A 23,611-nucleotide genomic window follows, 5' to 3' on the forward strand; every position below is an offset into this window, starting at 1 on the left:
AAGATGGGAAACTACTTACCTCTGGGCAGATAAATGGAAAATGGCTCCTTTGAAAGGAATCAGGTGTGGACACTTTGTCACTTTAGGAGACAGATCATCCAGTTTAGTTTGGCTGAAATGTAGTGTGAATGGTGAAGTCCCCAAAGGTTAAGTTAGACACGTAGACAGGAGCCAGATGAGGAGGTATTCCATCTGAAGGCTGTGGGAAGCTCTCAAGTGTTTTATTCAGGAAGGGATCAATTCAAATTTTAGAAATAACACACTGAACTGTAGTCTGAATGGACTGTGGGGGGACAGAAACAGGAAGAGAGGTCATGAGACCTCTTAGGAGATAAATGAAATAATCTTTGTCAGAAAGTATGAGGACATCAATTAACTCAGGGTAACTGTGATGAAGGGACGGGGGGGCATCTGGGAGATTTTACATAGATCGAGTCACAGGAACTTAGAAAGATTTTAGTGAGAAGAAGTGGAGAAAGAAAAATCATTAATACATAGAATTTCATCTTGCATGACTGAGAGGAGAGTAGGATAGCCCTGGTTATTCAATCTGATAAGAAACACAAGAGGAGGTAAAGAATGATTTCAAGCTTGTAACTGAGTAACATGGACTTTATGATTCAAAAAATTTTCAGTAACATTTTCATTCTAAACAAGCGTACCTGAGAGGAAAATTCATGCACCATAGCTGACTGCGGTTTTTTTTCAACATGCAGTGTTATGTGGCCTCAACTCTGGGTTGAGTGACGCCATGCTCTAGCACAAAAAAACTTAGCAAGACACTTTGAACTGTCTTCCTCACTGTGCCTCAGTCCACAGTCTCTCTCCATGAAAAAAGCTTTTCCATTCCCATTCCCTGCATTTTCAGAGTTAAGATCTCATATTTGAGAGTTTTGCATTCTGCTCTCTTGTGTTGAGCTAGCTTTATCATGTTCTTAAATTACTCCCCTCCTTTAGAAAAAAAATATTATTCCATAACTAGGAGATGTTTGGTGACCTTGAAACAATTTCTGTTGAGTGATAGGGTTAAATCCAGAATGCAGATGATGAAGGAAAAGCTTGATAAGAATTAAAAAAAATTATTGAATAACTTTCATTCTTTTATGGGAATGGAGAAATAAAACTATAAATCGAGACTCAATGTCCTCTCCTCTGGGAAAACTTCCCAGCAAGGAAAAGTTAGGTTCACCTCATGCCTCTATCAAAACATTGACTACTCTGTGGCTCTGTTGCTCTTTCTTGCTTGTTACACTAAAAACTTCTTGAGGACAGAGGATCCTGTCTGATTCATCTCAGCACATTGCTTGTTTCATACTGGGGATGCAATTAATTTTTTCTTCTATTCAATTACACTGAATTGGTTTTAAACCTAGAGTAAACACAAGGACTGTGTTGATACAGCCCAGAGATACAGCTGAATAGAGAGGAAGAAATTACAGGGCTTAGTTGAGGAGCATGTGAGACAGATAGGCAGGGATACAAATCCAAAAGCTCCAAGACAGACTTTAACAAGACATGCAGTCAGTTGAGTAAGTGATACCTAGCCATACCTGGGCAACTTAATTGAATCGCCTGGGAGTTACAGCTGAATTCAGGACAGAATTTAGCACGGCCAGAAGAAAGATGAAATTCGTAAGCATCTCAGAATGAGAACCAAGCAAAGGTTAGAGGCTATGCATGGGAATGTGGTTGTATCTGAGATTTTCTGAAGATTCTTACCATTTTGAGAGAGGGTTGCAATATATTGTGACTTTTCTACATAACTGGCCCAAATAAAACCCAGAACCCTCATTTAATAAGAAAATCTCAATATTTATATAAAAAAGTAATAGATACTCATTCAAGCAATTAAACTAGAAAAGAGACGTAAAAGGAAATTGGCCAGCTCACTGCACTGGAGCCTCTTTTTCTGCCTTCCATCAAGTGTAACTTGCGTGGATTATATTTTTCCCTAACTTTCTATATGTTCATGTTAATAAATAGGAATATACTACTGCATATGTAGTTTTATTGTTATTTATACTTTTTATCTAAATAAGATCTTACCCTCCATATTATTCCACAATATGATTTTCTCAATTAATGACAAATTTTGGATAGTTTTCAGAGCCAACATATTCATAGTATTATTTTCATGATGATTCATCATTTATACAACAATTTCCCTCCAGCTGGACCCTTAGATTTTTTTTTTTTTGGCTCTCAAATAATCAAGAATTTTTATTCTTATATAGATAGCAGCCATGCTGTGGCAGCAACTCACATAAAAGAGGAAGACAATGGATGCTAGCTCAGGGCGAATCTTCCTCAGGAAAAAAAAAAAAGAAATTAGAAGCTAAAAACCAAAATTGAACAGGAGAACTTTGAATGTTTACAAAGACCTCTGATGCTTCTAGTTAAAAAAATGCATAGCTTATTTCCTTACTCTCATCTAATTTTGTAACATTTGGATTAATCAACTTTAGCTTTGTGGTTGAATGAAGCTTTATTGATAGTCTTTTTAACTTAACTTTTTACATGTTAATTGATGCATCATTAAAACTGATGGTTATGCATTTTTTTCATGAATAGACTTATGTGTTAGTTACTGAGAGATTGTTATTATTTGATATTTTTTCCTTCACATCACTTGTAAATAGTTCAATTGAGTATTATTTCATCTGCTTATAGTTTAGCTAAAATACAACACATTCTGGAATAAATGGTGCATAATAAGTTTCAATAACTTGTATTTCCTATTATTCTCACATTTCTCTCATGCTGTATCACTTGTGTCTTATGTGTGGGAGAAAATAATAGTGGAATTACTATATAATATCTCTGACTTTAATTCTGTCTTCCACTGGAATATTGTAAATATAAGTTTCCTACTCATAGAAAAGTACGTAAATTATGTAGCCTAAATTATTACAATTTTAAGTCAGTGACCTATCTTTTTAACATAGCTTGAAGTCCTAACTAAAACAACTTTCGAAATTAATTACTCTGCCACCATCTTCTTAACCTTTTAAAGTTATTCTTCCCTGAGGGATAGGATATTATCTTAGTGAGGAACTCTGCATCAGATTGAAAGCTATAAATTTTTAGGTCCTGATCCTAATGTGTCCAGGGTGAATAAATAGTTTTCTGGGGAACTCATGTGAGTCACATTAGCTTTCTAAGTGCCATAGGTTATGATGTAACACTATGACAGAGACAATTTATTAAAGTAGTGCCAGAGAAGTGTTCATTTTGCTTTACTCAGGTGACTATGTGTTCTTTTCTTTCTTTCTTCATTCTCCTCCCTTTTTCTGTTCTTTACAAAGCAATTAATTAACCCCACTTTATGTGATCAGATACGTAAAGATTATCACTTCTTGCTTTAGGACAATATACCATCCATCTTTCAGCGTAAAAACGCCACTCACTTTGTAAAACCTCATGACTCTAAAAGTATATTCCCACCACTGTGTGTTATGAAAAGACCCTGCTACTGTTCTCTCAGTTGTATTTCTAAACTGCCTGCTAAAAGGAGTTCATCGTATAGGACTAAAATCAACTTTATCTTCCAAAGATTTTTACATATTTCAATGTAAAAAATGATAGAAATCTTTCTTAAATACATGTAGCTGGCTAAATGTACAATGTAATATTTTACTGGTTACTAAATCAGTACCATGTCTATATCCAGAGTATTTCTGCTTAACATGCTCTACTCCAGTCTCTTTCATTGGTGTCTCATTGCTGCCCACACTCCAAGATGACACATTTTTATTCTGATTAACTGTTATCTAAGAGACTTCTCTCCATGTTTTGATTTCTACCTTTACTACTACCATTACTGCTCACCCAATTCATTCATTCATTCACTCATTCATCGTTTCTTGCCTTACAAAACCTAATACAAAACATGTGCTCTTCTAGTATCTTAAAACTCACTTGTTAAGCAACATAAGACAATATAGTCAATGTTTCTCTCAGGGGCCACCTCTGTTGCAGAGGGTATGTTGCAAACAGAACTGAAGATTTGAGGATGGATATGGTAGAGAAGAGGTAATCTGAAGGTAGATCACTTTGTTGCTTCACGAATGGTTATCATCATAATCATATAAACTATTAATCACTTGACTAAATGGTACTGTGATGATTTCCCATTAGTGTAACATGGAAACTAATCATTTCAAGATTCCACCGGGCCAGCTGAGAGATTAAAAAATCCACTATAAAATGATCATCTACATTATTTAAATATTCAAGCTAAGTATTATCGACAACTTACATAATCCAAGTACGTTTTTATAATATTTTGATGTAACTTTTACTATGTTATCCAAAAATATAAACACTGCTAAATTACATTTCACTGGTTGTATTGCACATCTATTTTCAAATTGGACATAACTTCTAAAATACTTAACCTAAGTGATTTATTAATTCTAAAACCTTTATAAATAGGAAACAGATTCAGGTCTTAAAATATAAAGCAATAAAATTACTGGCATTTTTAAAATCTGAATTACTTAACCAGTATCTGTATAAACCATAGAGTATATAATCTTTTTCTAGATGAATTAGATTGGCAACTTTACTATTTACGTACTTCTGTTGCTGGTCTACATATATAAGCCCTTTCTTCTTTAAATATAATTAGTTATTTGTTATACAAATCTTTAATCCAAAACTAAATCATATCAAATTAACCTCATTAAAAACATAGAAGAGTATGCAAATATATCCTGAAGATGTGTCAATTGTCACATCTTTCTGAAATTAGTTGTTAGAAGGCATAGTACTTTCCTCAAAACTGTTTTTTATCAGTTTATTTATACAGATTTATAATTTGTATATAATATAGCAGTAGCTGGTAAATCTATCTTACCATCTGCTAATTTAATAGGAACTGTTCCAGAAAAGGTTTTAGAAACCTTTGCTCGGTGAATTTGTTTCTTTACTTTGCTATGCTTTGGTTATGTATTGAAGCAATGTTGAAGAATATGAAACAGGCTGTATTGATATTTTGTAGGTGTCTGCTTCATAAATGATAAATCTTTACTTCTAGATGCTAAAATGATATGTCAAGAGACATAAATAAATAAATACATTTTCATGTGTGCATACAACCATCTCCACATAACTCATTCTGCATTCTGCATTTACTAGTTAATTTACTAACAAAGTGTACACATTTAAAGGCTATGTTTTTCTTGTTTTGCTAATATTTTTACTCCTTTTTATAAGAACTCTAAAAAAAGCAGTTTTGAAATGATTTAATTTGTTGAATCTTGCTGAGTGATTCTCATCAGAATTTTCTCCCTGTTTAGATTTTGTGTTTTCACTAAAGAAGTAAAATTATTCCTGTTGTACTATCATTTATGTTTCAGTTGCCTTTATTTTTCCCATTAAAAATAGTCCTTCTTTCATAGTGTATTATCTTTTTTTATATTTTTATCTTTTTAAAAATGTCTTCTAAGACTTCAGAGACTTCAAAATAAACCTTGAAAATGTTCACTTTACTATGGGCAAGAAACCAAAATGCTATGTGAACAAAGTTATATTTTTTCAATGTTTCCAGGTGTCAGAAATGAGCAAAAGGGGAGTAGCTGAGGTTTTGTGACCAGAAAGGTTTCATATGAAAGATAACTGTTCAGATCTCTTGGGAAGTACAATTCTTCAAATACATGTTTGCAATTTGAGAAAATGCTACAGTTGTTGCTACTGTGTAGTAGTGACATTCCTGGAAATGTTTAACTCAATATTGATGTCACAAGTTATAGTAGAGTGTTAAGTACAAGCAATACACTGTTTAAAAGCATTTACTGAAGTTTAAATGAAAAAAAAGTAGTTTATGATTATCTTAATATATTATTTATCTTTCTTATTGAAGACCTCTTTTCTGCTGAAATATTACTTTTCTAATATCTGTTCAGAGAGTATTCAATCATTTTAGCTTTAATAAGTGAGAATTTACTAGTGTATCTTAATTAAAAATTAGGACTGACATTGATTAAATCCATCACTACTGTTTAAGTTAAATTTTCATAATCTCTAAAGAATGCAAATATTCTACCACAAGTAGTATATTCTTTTAATTCTAAATCTAAACAATCGATGTAGAAAGTATTCTTGTTATTTTTTCAAATTAATAAATTAATGCCTCTGTAACGAATAAGTGCCTCTATTGTGGAAATTTTAGTAATTAATTTTGATCTCAATTTGTCCCATCTAATTTGTTTTTCTAAATTTAAGGTTGAAATAGAATGTGAACAATTAAGTTAAAAAAACATAAAACATTATTCCTACAGGTATGGAAGGCAGCAATGATTTACTGGTAATTTCTTTTCCCAATTCTATTCTGTATAGTTAGTAAAATGTTGATTTAGTAGAATGACAACAGGATTGTTTTTTTAAAATAAGTATTGTTTATTAATTTCTCTTAAACCAAATTGGATCTCTTCTATAGATAATGATGAAAATTATTAATAATATCCATATTAATACCAAGTGGAGGAAAACTTCAGAAAAATAAATGATCCTAGTAACACACAGAATACTGTGGAGAGAAGAAAAGTCGTAATCAAACTACGTATTAAATTATAGATATGGAATTTTCGGAGAACACCACGTGAGATTGGAATATAATTGCATCTTAAATTGTCCCATTTGTATTTTACAGTTGCACTCCAATTCTGACAAAGGTGATGGATCTGTCAAGTACATCCTTACTGGAGAAGGTGCAGGGACTATATTTATCATTGATGATACCACAGGTGACATCCACTCAACGAAAAGCCTAGACAGAGAACAGAAAACCCACTATGTCCTTCATGCCCAAGCTATTGACCGGCGGACAAACAAGCCTCTTGAACCTGAATCTGAGTTTATCATCAAAGTGCAAGACATTAATGACAACGCTCCAAAGTTTACAGATGGACCGTATATCGTTACTGTGCCAGAAATGTCAGACATGGGTAAGGGCAATCGTTTTTATACTTTGGCAGTTGTATTTTTGAGGACCCAAAAATCGTCTTTTGAAGACCAGTTTTGAATTGTGTGTGTGTATGTGGTGGGGGGAATTTCAAGATGTTCCAAAATATTTTAATAATTTCATGTGGCTTTATGTGTTAAAGAACATTGGGTCTAGCTGTTATAGCATTTATTAAAATGAATTTCTGAATGTACAAGTGTAAGTAATGGTTTAATCTTAAAAAACTAAGATAAATGGGAAAACACTTGCAATTCTTGCTTAATTGACAAAATTCTTTGACCACATAAATTCTTCATGTATATTGTTAAGATCATACTGCCACATTCAAGGCGACAACTTGCATAGATGAAGAAAAACAGTATAATGTCTAAAATCTCTTGCTACATCTTTTAAATTTGCAGTTTATGACCAAATTATAATAGTACTAATAGTACAAGTAATAGCTACATTCATCAATAAAATTTTCAGGTACTTCTAAGCATTTGCATAACATTTTAAAATATACAACTCTATGAAGTATTTTGAATACTACTTAAAGATATAAAAAACTGGCACAAAATACTTAAGCAAGTTTTCTGAATTCACTTGTCTAGAAAATGACTGAGAAGAAATTGACTCCAGGTTGTCCTGCATGCAAAGCCTACACTGCAGTTGATAAATTATGATCTAGGTTTCCAGTCACTCTGGTGATATGGGGCTGTCCCACCATTCACAGATTTCTGTGGTCTAGTCATTTCTTTTATTTTTATCTCATATGATGAATTTTTAAATGTAATTAAAATAAATTTCCGCTATGATAATTTTTTGACTAGCTCTGTGAGACTCTAAGCTTGAATTTAGAACACATTTTTTGAACAAAGATGTTATATATTTAAGTTTACTATATATATATATGCATATTATTTTAAATTAAGGTTATTTTAGTCATTAGTCATATCACTTTATGTAATCATATACATAAGGTTGGTTACTTTTTTAATTTGGGAAATTTTTTCCAGCTTATTGAGATATGATTAACATATAGCACTGTATATGTTTAAGGTGTACAGCATAGTAACTTTTGTATATTTTGAAATGATTACTACAATATGTTTAGTCAGCATCCTTCATCGCATATACATATGGTTTTTCAATGGAAGATTATAGTTTCTTCCCCTCCCAACTCCATCCCATTTTAGTTCTCTTGAACTAGGCAGATAGTTCCTGAAACAGTTGGGGACACAGGTTAGAAAGGGAGACTAAGTTCTTCCTGACCAGAATCTCAGGAGAGAAAGCAGTTACCAAACTGGCTCCCTCTGGACCAGAGGAGAACACAAGGACCAGCCTCAGAGAGCTGTGGAGAGGCCCAAAAGTCACTCAAGCTCATTGGTCTCTAAGGAAAGCTGACAGGAGACTGAAGAGCTCAACACTGTTAATGCTGGCTGGTGAGAGTTTGTGTGGAAACTCTAGAACAGACTTCCTCTTAGCGCATTGTCAAAGGACTGACCGCCCATCTGCCAGTACCCTTCTGTCTGACAAAAGCAAAGAGCTCTATGAAGCCACCGTTTGTGAGGATGTCACTGGTAAGGTACTTCCAGAAGTTATGTAGGAACCCCAAGGAGCACAAGGAAAACCACCATAACAATAGGGGGCAGAGCACCAGAGAGAGAAAAACATTGATTGCTGTTGAGCAGCCATTACCCAGAAAGACAGTGTATTGAACAGTAGATAAAAAGAGCACTCGTGTTTTAAGAGCACTACAAGGAGATTTCTGTAACTCACAGCCACGTTTTCCACAAATAAGTAAACAATAAAAAAATCAGTATATGGACTAAAGCATGAATGGTCACTGATAAAACCCAAATTATTGTCCTGGAACTTGAGAACATACCAGACTGGAAGAGATAACTAAAAATCAGAGAGCAAAAATATGGAAATGATGGGAAAAAAGGTGAAACTTGGAGGATGTGTTCATTAGAGCTATCATTTGAATAACATATGTTCCCAGAGAGCAAAAAAGAGAAGATGAAGGAGAAGAACAATAGTATTTTTTCCTTGAGGTGAAGAAGATACTGAATTTACAAATTTAATAGACTTTCTGAATTCCAGAAGGGGTTAATCAAATAAGAATAAAACTTAGGTAAATCCTGGCAAAGTTCCTAAAGCCTAAATATAAAGAGAAAATTTTACTACCACTCAGAGGTTTTAAATTACCGACCAAGGAAAAAATATATTCATGTCATATTTATCACTTGAAATATTGGAATCTGGTCGACAGTTGAATACCATTTACAGCCTACAGAGAAAAGTCAAATCCTTTGTTCAGTCAAAACATGATTCATTTGTCAGGGTGAAAGTAATATTTGCAGAAAGATTCAGAAAGTATATCATCCACCGACCTTACCTAGAAAAATATTTGAGAAAATAGTTGAAATTGAAAGTAGTTGAAGTGAATCAGAACAGAGATGGAAAAGCCAAAGAAAATGACACAAAGAGGAAAAAAGTTATCAGAAATGCAGCCTGAAATATTTGCATGTGTGTGAACACAGTTAAATCTAAATGGGTACTTTGACGATGCTAAAGGATGCTGCACAGTCTAAGAATCAGGAAGCATAAAGGAATTATTGCAGCAAAGGCTTTAGTTTGAGGACTTGGGAACAAGTCAAGACATTTTAAATTCCTCATCTAGGGCTTGGAGAGGAGGATAGGGATGAGCAATACCTAGGTATTCTTAAATTCTTTTACAGTGATGTGTGTGAGTGAGGGAGAAATATTTAGTACTTGAAAGTAGTAGAGAAAAAGGACAAAGCAGAGTAGGCTTTAAATCCCTCTACTATTTTGGTTTTAGGCATGATTCTGTTGAAAGAGTGTGGCAAGCTTTAGGCTGAACATTAGAAATTGTGTGTGTATGGGAACTCTTTATTTTGGAAAAAGAACATCATAATAGCATCTAATGCATATTGTAATATGAATGTATAAAAGGTGATATGAAACTTAGTGGAAGGAGAAATTCACTTTACATTGTGTGCTCAAGGATGAGTGATATTTGCATTGACTACAAGTTTAGAAACAAACGAAAAAAAACTAGTAATATTGTGGGGCTGGCCCTGTGGCTGAGTGGTTAAAGTTCTGTGTGCTTTGTTTCAGTGGCCGGGGTTCGCAGGTTCAGATCCCAGGCACAGACCTATACATGGCTTGTGAAGCCATGCTGTGGTGGTAACCCACATACAAAATAGAGGAAAATTGGCAATGGATGTTATCTCAGAGTAAAACTTCCTCAGCAGAAAAACAAACACAAAAACTAGTAATATTGTAGAGGAGGGACCAGTGAATAATGGCAGGATAGACAAATCCAGCCTGCTGTCTGTTTTGGTAGATAACGTTTTACTGGAACAAAGCCATACCCATTTGTTTAAATATTAGCTCTGATAGTTTGAGCACTGCAAAGGCAGAGTTGAGTAGTTGCAACCAAGAGTTTATGGCTCACAAAGCCTAAAATATTTACTATATTGCCTTGACAGAAAAAATTCACCAACCTTCATTCTAAGGCATTTCAGGGATGAGAGTGGAAGCAGGAGGAACAATTGGAGGATTTCACTCTAGTCCTGATAGACAAGGCATCTGCTGATCTAGGGTGGTGAGTGTTCTGACAGCCCTGCTGACTATACACATATGCACAAAAATGTGGCATTTGCTACAAATGGTAAGATCGTGCTTCTTCCCTTTAGGTGGACACTGTTAATTATGTAACTAACATTCAACCTCCTCTTCTGTGTTACTAAGAGAACTCAGTTTTGTTCAGAGTGATACGATGCAGTGTTAACTGTTTACCTCCTACCACTTACTTCCATTTAAGAATAGCCATGTGATGTAATTCTAGATGGTAGGATGTTATGTGTAGGCCAATGGAGTGGAGCTTCCAGGAAAGATATAGATATCCTGAGAGAAAGACACACTTGGCATATTTCACCCATTGCCATTTTCCTTTCTAGTTGCCTAAATGCAGATGTGGTATGGAAATGCAGCAGCCAATTACAATCATAAGGATGAGAGCCTCTTGAAAAGGGAGATGAAACAGAAAGATGAAAGGGCCTGGGAGAATGATCCTGTCACAGAACTGATGCTCCAGCCCTGTCCTGCCGATCTCAAGAGCTTTCTTAAGAAAGTAAAGCTCTCTATTTAAGCTCTTTAGTTGGATTTCAGATACATACAGTTACACTGAGTCTGAATTGGTACTTAGACAAATTCTATGTTTTAACATGGACCAAGTAACCAACGAATTGAACCTAATGCTGAATCCAAAGGAATAGTGAGAAAAGTTTCAGCATCAGATAAGAAACAGTGATGCCATTTTCCATTAAGTGCCTTGATGTGGGAATGATAAAGGAAACCATCACTCCTTTCCTTTCCACTGGATAATTGTGATGCTGGACAATTTTGCTATGGCAGCAGTTTTCCTTTCTGCCTGTGGTGTAGCTGACAGTTGATTTCAGAAATCGAAGTCTTGCTTCCTGGCAACTGTAGAATCAATTGTATCCATACAGGTGCTGATCAGCGGATAAAAGGACATTGGATCTTTTGAATGTAGACTTTGAGTTCTATAGAAAATTTAAAATTGATTGCCACAAAACAACCAGTTAGTTTTGCCAGAGTCTGAGACTATAGAATACTACAGCATTTGGGATAATCATCACTGAAATAGCTCCAACGAGTATTTATTGAGTACTAACTATGTGCCAGGCACTGCATGCCGTTTGCAATCATTTCATGTTTTGTATCATCATGAGGGGAGCATTATGATTGTCCTTGTTTTACAGAGGATGAAACTGATACATAAAATCAAGTAATTTGCCCAAGATCGTATGGTTAGTAAGAAGAGCAACTGGAAAATATGTCTAAGCTAGGCAGAGATTCAGCTTTTGAGTTCCCAGTTTTTAATATAGTTAAAAATTTAAAATCTGGATCAAGTTATTTGTGGAATAATTTTAACCAAAAAACTGGATGTTTCAGAATCCATTCAGTTTACTGAGCCAGTGGTGAGGGTTCCTTCTTGATTTATTAGACTAGATTTGATATTCTTATATTGTTCCTTTTGTTTAAGAGACAGGATTTTGGGATGACTACATACCATAAAGAGGAAAATTGATCTGCAACTGCCTGGAAGTGAGGGAGTAGCCATTTGTTAATACTAGAATCTAATCCCCAGGGAGTCCAACAGAAACAGCTTTTGCAAAGAAAATCCTTCTCACAATCCCAAAATATATATATCAAAGATAGTGTGGAGAAAGACAATAGGCAGGTTCCAGAAAGGTATATGTACCAAAACCTTTGTAAAGATTTGAAATCTTTGAAAAATCTCTGAAAAGTCTTTGTGACACAGATGGTGTGGACAATGAAGCAAATGAAATAGTCTAGGGCCACTTTCTGGAGTGGAAAGTAGCCCGTTAACTGAGCTAAGGAGTGGAGTTCAGATGGAGGACCAGGTGTGGTCATGATGTGGGACAATGAGAGTTAGTGTATTTTTCCCTTCACTTAAGGGCAAAGTAAATGGTAAACAAATCCATGATTAGACTATAAAAACGGAAACTTCCAATCCTTGAATAAATACACAACCACTAAAAAAACAAAACAAACAAGTGTAGTGAACGACTTTTTAATGTAAGATATGAATACAATAACCAATAAGAAATGACATAAATTTAAATGAATAAACATTTGAAAATATAGATGTCAAATAATTACGCTAAATCTACTAAGAGGAAAGATAAATTGAAATACTTAGAAACATACAGGGCTGACAAAGGACTAATTTTTATTATATAAGGAGCTATTTTTAATAATAAGAAAAAATACACTACAACCAAATAAACATGGGGAAATTACATTAGCAGGAAATTCACAGGAAAAATAGACCCATGTTAATTATACAGGAAAACCCTCAAATTTCACTACTATAAATTACTAGAAACCACAAAGAAGAAGGAGATACCAATTTCACCTACCAAGTGTGGAAGTTTAATGATTCACAAGATTGTTAGTGTGCGGAATGCTTAGCAGAAAGGTGAATTTTCATAGTTTTTGGAGGGGAATTTGGCCATATCTATCAAAATTTAAAAAAGAACATGTTCTTTTGTTGAACAATCTCTATTTTAGAAAACTATTCTATAGATATACTGACATGGATATGCAAAGGTGTATGTAAAAGGTTGCCCATTGAAGAATTGTTCATAGTAGTGAAAAATTGGAACACTTAAAGTACACTGATAAGGAAGTTTTCAAATAAATGATTCTTCAAGCATATACAGGAACCCTAAGCAGCCTTCAAATGAATGAATTCAAACTATTTATGTTGACATACAAAGATCTATATTATTTTAGTGAGAAAGAAGTTTTCAGAAATCCTTGTGGAAGAGTTCCAAATTATGTTAGAAAATAAAGATGTGTTGCAGAATACACGTGCACATACACAGGAAACACCTGAAGGAAACATGCACACACATGCACATGGGTAAAAGTCAGTCTAAAGAAATGGGTTGCAGCTTTATCTGGTATGAGAGAAATACGTTCTTTACTAAAATAATGTATACGCATGTTATTTATGAAATGATGAAAAGTAAAATGGAGATTTGTCAGAAAAAGGGAAGAAATTTTTAACAATATTTATGCTTAACTTAAAGCCACATCAGTTTTTAATACTAATAGAGGCTAACAATAGTGTAGATAGGTGATGACAAAATTTTCTCACCATATAGTGTCTAATAAGATCATTCTTTTTACCATATACTCATTAATTGGATTTTGACTCATCCAGTCATTTAAAAAAATCTATCTCCTTATATTTCTCTAATTCTTTCTGAGAGAGGGAGAGAGTGAAGGTACTTCATGTGCTGAGAACTGTGATAGCGGCCAGTAATAAAACAAGGCCCCTAATTTGAACATGCTGAGGACATATAAACAGAAAATGTCAGAATGCTGTTTGATATAAGCAAAAAATAGAGGAACCGTAAAGTTGGACAGGAAGCCCAGCGTACAGATTAGAGAAGATGTCCTCATTGAATCTTATACTGAATTACATTGAATCTTACTGGGATTTGTCATACAAGGAAAAAAATGGGCATTCCACATAGAGGATACAATGATGAAAAATATTGCTCTCTTCCCTGTGGGTTTATAGTTGACTTAGGGGTTTGTGTGGGTGTGTATGTGTGTATGGGGGGGGGGGGGGCGGTGGGTGTGTGTTAAGAGTGAATAAGCAGGATCATTGTGCAAATGATGAATTCTCTGTAGAGCTTAGCAAAATGTGCAATGAGAATACAGGGAAGGCAAAGAAGGCACCACCAGAGACTTCCTGGGTGAGCAAGTTTGTATCAAATTATTGTTTTTTGTATATCCACTGTGCTAAGTAATGGTCATGGAGCCCTCCAAGGGCTTGTTGTGTGCTATGTTGCCAGTGTGAAAAGCATAATGTGGTTGTATATTTCTGTCAGTGGGTAATAATCAGCAAAATCTGTGGCATTCTGGATGTTTTAATAAAGAAAGATACAAAATAAACTGAAATAATTTTAGGTGCATGTTTCAATATAAGGCTTTTCTTTATCTCTTTGATTTACATCATGTAATTTCAGTTATTATCTAAGGACTCATATCTCCCTAGGGCAGGGCTTTTCAACCTTGCCATTATGAAGTTTTGGACTAGATAATTCTTTGGACTAGATAATTTTATGGGCTGTGCTGTGTATTGTAGCATGTTTAGCAGCATCCCTGGATTATACCCAGTAGATGCCAGTGGCATCCCTCCCATTAGCGCCATATTTGATGTCTTCAGACATTGCTGAATGCTCTCTGAGGGGCAAAATTGCCCTCAATGGAGAGCCACTGCTGTAGGAAACATGCTAGATAAAAGAATGAAAACGTTTCAAAGTAGAAACGTGGATTCAGAGAAATGATATTTGTTACATTTAGAGTCACTTCCAAAGAGAATCCCATAGTGTTAAAATCCTCATGCCATATATTTTATGACCCCAAACTATTTGCCCATTTAAACATTTTTATGTTTAAATATTACTTACCATATTCAAATGCATGATATTATGAAAAGAGCCAGGAAAACCACTAAACAAAGTTAGATTATTGTACTCACAGAAAGAAGAGTAGTGATGTGGCTACTTGAGAGGCATTATGGCTCTCATTTTTAAAAGAAAATATGCCAATTTTTATAGCATATATTGAAACAGACTATTTGAATTATGATGGGCATCTGTTAAAGCTGCTGGCTGTCATTTTGATGTTTTTTAACTTACCTAAAAATGTGACCAAATTCAAGAAAGGGAACATTTGTGGACAGAATAACATTATAATATTATGAAGGGCAAATGTAACCTGAATGGGCCCATTAAGAGACTTGTATGCATTTTATCACTGCACATTTAATATTTGCTTTTCTGTGGTATGCAGTACATTATCATTCCAACCTTGATGACTTTACCACTACCTACAAATTATCCTATAGAAGTACTTCTTTAACTTGGTTTTATAACTATATTAAATGTCTAAGTTTTTGAAAACTGAGACTTAAGAATATGAAATGAAAAGTTAATAATGTTAACTGTCATGGCGCAAAGAGGAAAATAACCATGAGATGAAATTATACTTGTTTTGGGAATCAACATTCAAATGCATGTGTGACATTTTAGAAATGAAGATAGGAGGAATAAAGTTGTATTTGTAAACAGCATTGCCATTCTCAGATGGAAAGGGCATTGTAAGAGTCTTAAGACAGCAATATTACACTGATATATTATTATCATAGAAAATCTGGTAAAGGGTTTCTTTAAATTATGTGTGTTGATAAATCTCTTTTCTTTAAAACAATGAGTAATTTTATCTCTTTATTTGTTTATAAGTATACCCAAACTTCAGCAATTATAGTCTTGCTTTCCCCTGGAATCAGGAGTTTTTAGTACAAATTTTAAATTTGGTTGTATTGCAGTCACTTTAAATTTTCAAAAAATTAATTTATATCTAGAAAATGTTTCAAAGAAAACCACACCAGGTCACAATCCAATTTGCTTGAAAATAAATTTCACATCTTTTTTATTTTTCACAGAAATATGTTGATAAGAAAGTATATAAATCTTTACCTATTCTCTTTTGAATAGTAATAAAATATACCTACAACTAAACATTATTTAAAAACATTTTAAAAATTATGACAGATTAAAATAATGGTTTTTAATCTGTTGAAGAGAAAATATTGCATTTTATGAAAATCATGAGTATATAATTTATAAAGTGTAACTTCAGTGAAGTACTGAAACAGTTTGGCATATAAGAAATAGGATATGAAGTTTTACTGTATGACTCTTAAGCTCTGCAAGATTCCTTATCTTTGGAGATGTATTAAAACTCCCTTTGTCTTTTACATATGTTCTTTGTTCCCCTCCAATCTCTAACCTCAGGCCCGTTTCTATTTGCTGCTGTGTTCTTTGTTGCAAAGCAACAAGAAAAGACACCAGCTGTCCTTACTTTATTGTGCTGCTTGTTGGGGGCCTGATTTATTTCTGCCCAAATATCTTGGGACCTTCACCCTGGCTGTCTTCCAGGATTCTAGTAGCCATTTTAAAATCATTACTCTGCGGCATAATCTTCAGAATGAGATCATTTCAATAAAGTGAGGCTGACACTACAATTCTACAGGGTAAATTAGAATGCCTATGAGGAGTCACATACGATAACCAATGAATCATATATTGGACAAAAATTTCCAAGTTTCATAACTTTTTATTCTCATCTTCCCGTAACTTTTTTTTGGTGTTAGTGAGCTATCACTTTGCAACAAACTAATCCACAACTTAGTGGCTCAAAACATCATCCATTTTACAATGAACTGCCAGAAAGAGAAATTAAGGAAACAATCCCACAAACAATAGCATTGAAAAGAATAAGATATTTAGGAATAAATTTAACTAAAGAGGTGAAAAATCTGTACACTGAAAACTATAAGGCATTGATGAAAGAAATTGAAGAAGACATAAATAAATGGAAAGATATTCTGTGTTCATGGATTGGAAGAATTAGTATTGTGAAAATGTCCGTACTGCATAAAGTAATCTACAAATTCAATGCAATCTCTGTCAAAATTTCAAGGACGTATTCTTCAGAAATAGAAAAATCAATCCTAAAATTTGTATGGAACGAGAAAAGACCCCAAAAACTGAAGAAATCTTGAGAAAGAAGAACACAGCTGGAGGCATCACCCTTCCTGATTGCAAGCTATATTACAAAGCTATAGTAATTAAAACAATATGGTATTGGCATAAAAACAGAGAGCTAGATGGATGGAACAGAATATAGAGCCCAGAAGTAAACCCGTGCATATATAGTCAATTAATTGTTGAGAAAGAAACCAAGAATATATAATTGGGAAAGGACAGTCTCTTCAATAAATTGTTTTGGGAAAACTGGACACTGATACGCAAAAGAATGAAACTGGACCACTATTTACACCATACACAAAATATTGACTCAAAACAGATTAAAGAATTGAATGTAAGACCTAAAATTGTAAAACTTGTGGAGAAAACACAGGGGGTAATCTCCCTGATGAAACTATTAGCCTATTCATTCAATCAGTAGCTTTAGCCTTACGACTAACTGCCAACATCACTGGTCTTGGCTGTGATTTTTTGGATTTGACACTAAAAGCAAATGCAACAAAGGCAAAAATAAACAAGTGGGACTACAACAAATAAAAGACTTCTGAACAGTAAAGGAAACCATCAACAAAATGAAAAGGAGATCTGTGGAGTGGGAGAAAATATTTCATATGCATTCTTAGGGCAGCATTTCAAGAGTGTGAAAGCAGAATATTTAAGGGTTTAAGAGGAGGCTCAGGAGTTCTACTACTTTATTTTTGCTATATTCTATAATTGTAACCACATCACTTGAAAAGCTGTTTTGTAAATATTTATTGAACAATTTCATATAGACCCTTTTGACCTACAATTTTGTCTGAGGGAAAATTTTTGTTAAAATATAGCCTCTTAATTTTTTGAAGGCTGCCCTGGTGGTCTAGTGCTTAAGATTCAGCATTCTCAGCACCACCTCCCGGGTTCATTTCCAGGTTAGGGAACCACGTTATCCATCTGTGGATTGTCGTACTGTGGCTGCTGTGTGTTACTGTGTTGATGAAAGGTATGCCACCAATATGTCAAATACCACCAGGGTCACCCATGGTGGACAGGTTTCAGCAGAGCTTCCAGACTAAGACAGACTAGGAAGAATGACCTGGCCACCCACTTCTGAAAAAATTGGCCATGAAAACCTTATGTTTAGCAGTGGAGCATTGTCTAATATAGCGCCAGAAGGTGAGAGGATGGCACTAAAAGACTGGGCAGGGTTCCACTGTGCTGTTCACAGAGTCAAAATCTACTGGACAACACTAACAACAGAACATTTTTTGAACATCATTCTTCTGATAACTGGTGAAAATGCATTATTGCTTCATGGGGTAGTGGTTAATTTTATTTTCCTGTACATGATTAAATTAGTTGTAAATTCAAGAAAAGTCACATGAACCAATCTAGTCTCTCACCTTTATTTAATAATTGATGTGATCCACCAGATTACATTTTATGCTCCTGCTGATTCCTTAGTTTCTCCTTTTACTTTTTATGAAAGTAGACTGGACTTGGAATTCCCCAATAAAACTGATCAATTCATAATAGAAAATACTTCACTGGAATAGATAAATTCTTTCACCATAAACTGGACCCAATTCCTAAAACTTAATTCTGCACATCGTGTTTTTAAAAAAGTGTATACAAAGAATGATTTCCATACATACATGAGGGTGTATACATTACCCCTCAGTGCAGGAAATTTGAATACAAAGCAAACCAATCAGAGTTTTGGCAGTTCTAGATATGTTTACGTAGTTGTAAAAAGTGTAATAGGTGAAATTTTCATAGTAGCCAGTGGAACATTCAGATGTGTCAATTGACTTTGGAACTTAACACTTCTCTTGAAGGAGATAATGGCTTTTTAAAAAACAAATATAACTTAAAATTCCTACTTCTAGCCATCTTAGAGCATCCTGGGCTTATTACTTTATCACTTACCACCTTGCATTATACATTACTTTGAAGTTTTACTGATATTTTACTGGTCTGTAGTTGCCTTAAACTTTTTTTATTTCATTTCTTCACAGTGTACCTAAAAAATATTGCAAACATAATAGTCAATAAATAAATAAAATACATATAAAATAAGCACAAATTATATATACTTTTCATAGAGGCCCAGAACAATTATTCCATGTGATATTTTTCCTGATTTTTGTTATACAAACACATGGATATAGTTATTTACTTATTAAAATCATTTTTATTATTGGCAAAAGTTTACTAACATTTTATATAAATTCGTCCTAATAATGACCACCTTTGTTGTGTTGTTGTTTCTTTCTTTTTTTCTTTCCTACTCAAGAAATAGGTCAAACCAAAAGTCTCATAATAGATACTTACTGTTACTCAATTATCACTAATAATATGAGCTGGTATATGCTATTGCCCCTGTATTTTATTAAAATTTCATAAATTGAAATTATTGTGAAGTTTTATAAGTTGAAGAAGATTTTTAAGTGTAAAATCACTATATTGAGTATATGCTGCCTAAATTTCCTTCTAAAAGCTTCGATTTGCAATAAATTCAACTTTTAATTGAACTTGATTTCTAATTCTATTGTGGAGTTTGACTTTCTTTTTTGAGACATGATTTTTAGTTTTCTCCATTTTGTAGGAGTCAGGTACAGAGTGGTGGAACAGCAATCAGGTGAAGGGAACAGCCCAGGGGGAAAGAGGTGGCCCAGTGAAAAGGAGCAATGTCAGGGCCTCATAGATTCCTGCTGTCATCTTTGAGATGTTGTTCCCACTGGTTTTCAGTGGTCAGTGCTTGATAGTCCTGGCCTCCTGCCATCTGTCTTAATTGCAGGTTCTCTTGAGACCCACTGAGTTTCTCTCAGCTACATTTCATTTCCCACCTTAGTAAATGGGAAATATTTTCTTTCTCCCATACATTGGAGGGAGAGAACTCTGTGAAGGTCAGTCTAGACCTTTTTCGCCTTCACGAGCTAAATGATCTCTTTAAATCTTCCACTGCTGTGTTACACTGAAGTGCCATGGAATATTGGAAAAGTTGTGCCCCTTCAGAAGGGGACACTGCTCTGGAAGCTTATCACAGCATCACATGTGTATAGCAAGGAACAAACAAACAAACACAAATATAAGAATATGTGATGGCTTTTGTTTTACCCAATTGTTATGCAGCAGTATAAAGTAACACTACTAGAAGAATCTAAATCTGCATCAATAAACAATGTGGAATGTCATGCAGCTATTAAAATTGTATTTACCTAGTTGGCATGGATATGTCCATGACATATTTTTATGTGCAGAAAAAGCTGCATGGTGTTCTGTTTAATATATACATGACTACCTATTAGACCCTGGAATGAGCAGAGATAGAGTTATGGAAAGACACACAAGACACTGTTAAGATTACTTTTTTAAAGGAAATGGCACTAGAGTTGTGTTTATTTTTCTTACTGAGATCATGTTTTACTTCTCTAATGTAAAGTATCCGGTAATATAAATACAATTAACAAATAGAGATTGAATGGGAACTTTTCTCTATTTTCTTTTCAGCAAAGAGATTAAGAACATTGGGTTTGGAATTGCTTTGTAACTAAATTTACACTCTGACTCAGGGTCTGTGTGACTAAAACACCTAATGAGACTGCAACTGACAAATACACAGAGAACATAGTGATTCCAAGCAATGTTTCATAAACCTGTTTCACCAGGTTTAATTTTCAATCTTTAATTGTATATATATTATAACAAAACAACCAGCTTAGTGAGCCCATAGGACCCTACTGTCTGTACTCTGATTCACCTGATCAGGTGCTTTTCATACACTCACCTGTATGTATTGAACTAGAGTAGCATGCGTGCAATATGTTTATGTTCTCTGTATTTTGAATGATCTAGATCATACGTTTAAATAATTTGATCTCAACTTAGAATTAGTTTTTCTATTCATCGAGAGAGAAAGCAGAAACAAACATTGTATGTAGATGAGCCAGAGAACAAGAACTACAAATATAAAATATTCTTATATAACTTTACTGTAAAGTTTTAATTCCAAAACATTCTGTAATAGTCTCGATTGAAAAGAACCGTTGTCAATGCTGATCTACAGCAACTTTGTAGAGGGTAGTGGCTCAGTAGCCTGTGTCCCTGAGGGAAGAGAACTTTTAGCAAAGTAGCACCAGTCCAACCATAACATGCGGTGTGAGTGAGAAATCAACTTTTGTTGTTTACCGCCCCTGAAATTTAGGGATTGTTTGTTACTGCAACATAACTTAACCTGCTCTTCCTGACATATCTCCCTTTGACATGTCAGAGAGGATATTCCTAAAAGAAACCATAAATATCTCAGAAAGAAATCATAAGGACAAGATAGGGTACCAACAGTGGATAAGAGATTCTGAAAATTCCTGGAGCATTGAAAACTGAATTAATGGAGAAAAAGAGACAAGTCAAATTTATAGCCATAAGCTATATAGGTGAAAATTGTTCTGTGCAAGAAATCCCTTGTAAATCCAAGAACACAGAGAAGGACTTGGGAAAGTCACTAGGGCAAATCGTTAAATTAAAGCTTTCATGACAAGGAAGATTTTTTTAAACCTCTTATGTACATACAAAGAAAATGTGTATTTTTATTCTACCATAAAACCTTTAATGATTTTTTTTTTCCTAAGGATGGCTCACATGGGGGTATTGGAACACGAAAATGAAGGAGAAAATAGGTTTCAGTAAACCAAAGATCCACTTAAAAAGGGAACAAAAAAGAGTAAAACAACTTTTACCAGTAAGCAAATGTCACAAAGTCCCTTCTGAGGCAAATTACTCTTCCTTTTGGGGACATAAGAGTCTTCCACTTGTCTGGCAAGTATACACACCCATCCAGCCAAACTTATTAAGATGTAGCATTCCTATTCAACAGAGAACTTAACTCACTTTCTTTTTTTAGTTTTAATTTTAATTTTTTCAGCTTTACTAGGATATAATTGATAAATAGGAATTGTATATATTTAAGATGTATAACTTGATGTTTTGATATATGTAAACATTGTGAAATGACCCCTATGATCAAGCTTATTAACATATCCATCACCTCACATAGCTACCACTTTCTTGTTTTAAATTTTTGTGCCTGTGTGATGAGAACACTTAAGATCTATCCTCTTAGTAAATTAAGAGGATTTATCCTCTTGGTGAACTCTAGTCACCATACTGTATATTAAATCTCTAGAACTTATTCATCTTGCACAACTGAAATGTTGTACCTTTGACCAATATCTCCCATTTCTTCCTCCCCCTGCCCCTGGGAGCTACCACTCTACCCTCTACTTTATGAGTTTGAATATTTTAGATTCCACATATAAGTAAGGTAATGCAGTATTTGTCTTTTGTGTCTGGCTTATTTTCCTTAGCTTAATATCCTCCAGATTCATCCATGTTGTTGCAAATGGCAGGATTTCCTTCTTATTTTAAGGCTGGATAATATTCCATTATATATGTATCTCACATTTTCTTGGTCTATTCATTCATCTTTTTTTTTTCAAGATAAAGGAACAATTCAAAGGACAGGGATTAAAATAAAACTGAACAATCATCTACTACAAAGAAACAGAGAATTCAGATAAAAGAAAATAATTTAAATTACCAATCTACTTTTTTTAAACTGTGAAATCTGAGACTTTATGCATTCATTAAACAAGAGCAGATTGAAATGAAGAATAAAATTTTCAAAGAACAGAAAATAGAATTTTAAAATTAAAGATAAGATACTGAAATTAAAACAAATAATAATCAATGGACTACATAATGTAATGGACATAGCTGAAGACTAAGTTGGTGATCTAAAAGAAGCCAGAGACATCTCACATTATGTAGAACAAAAAGGATGAAATAGAAAAACATATAAGATACATTGACAGACGTGGATGATCAACTGAAAATGTCTTACCTTCATTGTGAAAGAAAAAAGATATTGAACATGAATCTTCAACTTGGAAAAAATCTAAATAAACACCAAACGGGAAAATTAATAAATTAACTAATTTGAAAATCTACATCTAGGATTACCTTGGATAATGAAGAAATAGTAACATGTAAGAATAAAAGAGATACATTTTTAAGGACAAACATTTTTCTATATTATACTTTTTATGAGAAATGATGGAAATAAGAAGACAATGGCAAACTGTATAAAAATTCTACTTGGATTCCAGCAGAAAGATAATTGATCAAATATTAGAGAAAATTAAGATTTTTCAAACATGAAAGGACTAAGAAAATTTCAGACATAGAAAGAGTAGGAAAAATTAAGAACCACTTCTAATAATGATAATATTATTAACTTTAACAAAATAGTGAGCTATACAGTACGTCTAGAAAGAAGAATATATTGCATATATAAAATGAGTAAAAAATATGCCATACGCACTAAAGAATTCTGAAAAGTCATTTGATCTTGACACTTTGAACATTCTCATTTTGTTTACAAAAGCTTAGAAATAACGCATTTGCATCTTTTCGAGTT

At 33.9% G+C, this 23,611-nt stretch overlaps 1 protein-coding gene across 6 annotated transcripts in view; it reads left to right on the top strand.

Annotated features, from left to right (window-relative positions):
- CDH18 (cadherin 18) overlaps positions 1-23,611 on the top strand; it is a 909,359-nt gene that overhangs the window by 672,588 nt on the left and 213,160 nt on the right. For all 6 annotated transcript variants that reach the window (XM_044779466.2, XM_044779468.2, XM_070519846.1 and 3 more), the window contains one exon: positions 6,653-6,947. In XM_044779466.2, the coding sequence (XP_044635401.1) occupies positions 6,653-6,947 (295 nt within the window). The remainder of the gene's footprint in view (positions 1-6,652; positions 6,948-23,611) is intronic.

The sequence above is a fragment of the Equus asinus genome, chromosome 10, assembly GCF_041296235.1.
Source record: "Equus asinus isolate D_3611 breed Donkey chromosome 10, EquAss-T2T_v2, whole genome shotgun sequence".
Taxonomy (NCBI): Eukaryota; Metazoa; Chordata; class Mammalia; order Perissodactyla; family Equidae; genus Equus; species Equus asinus.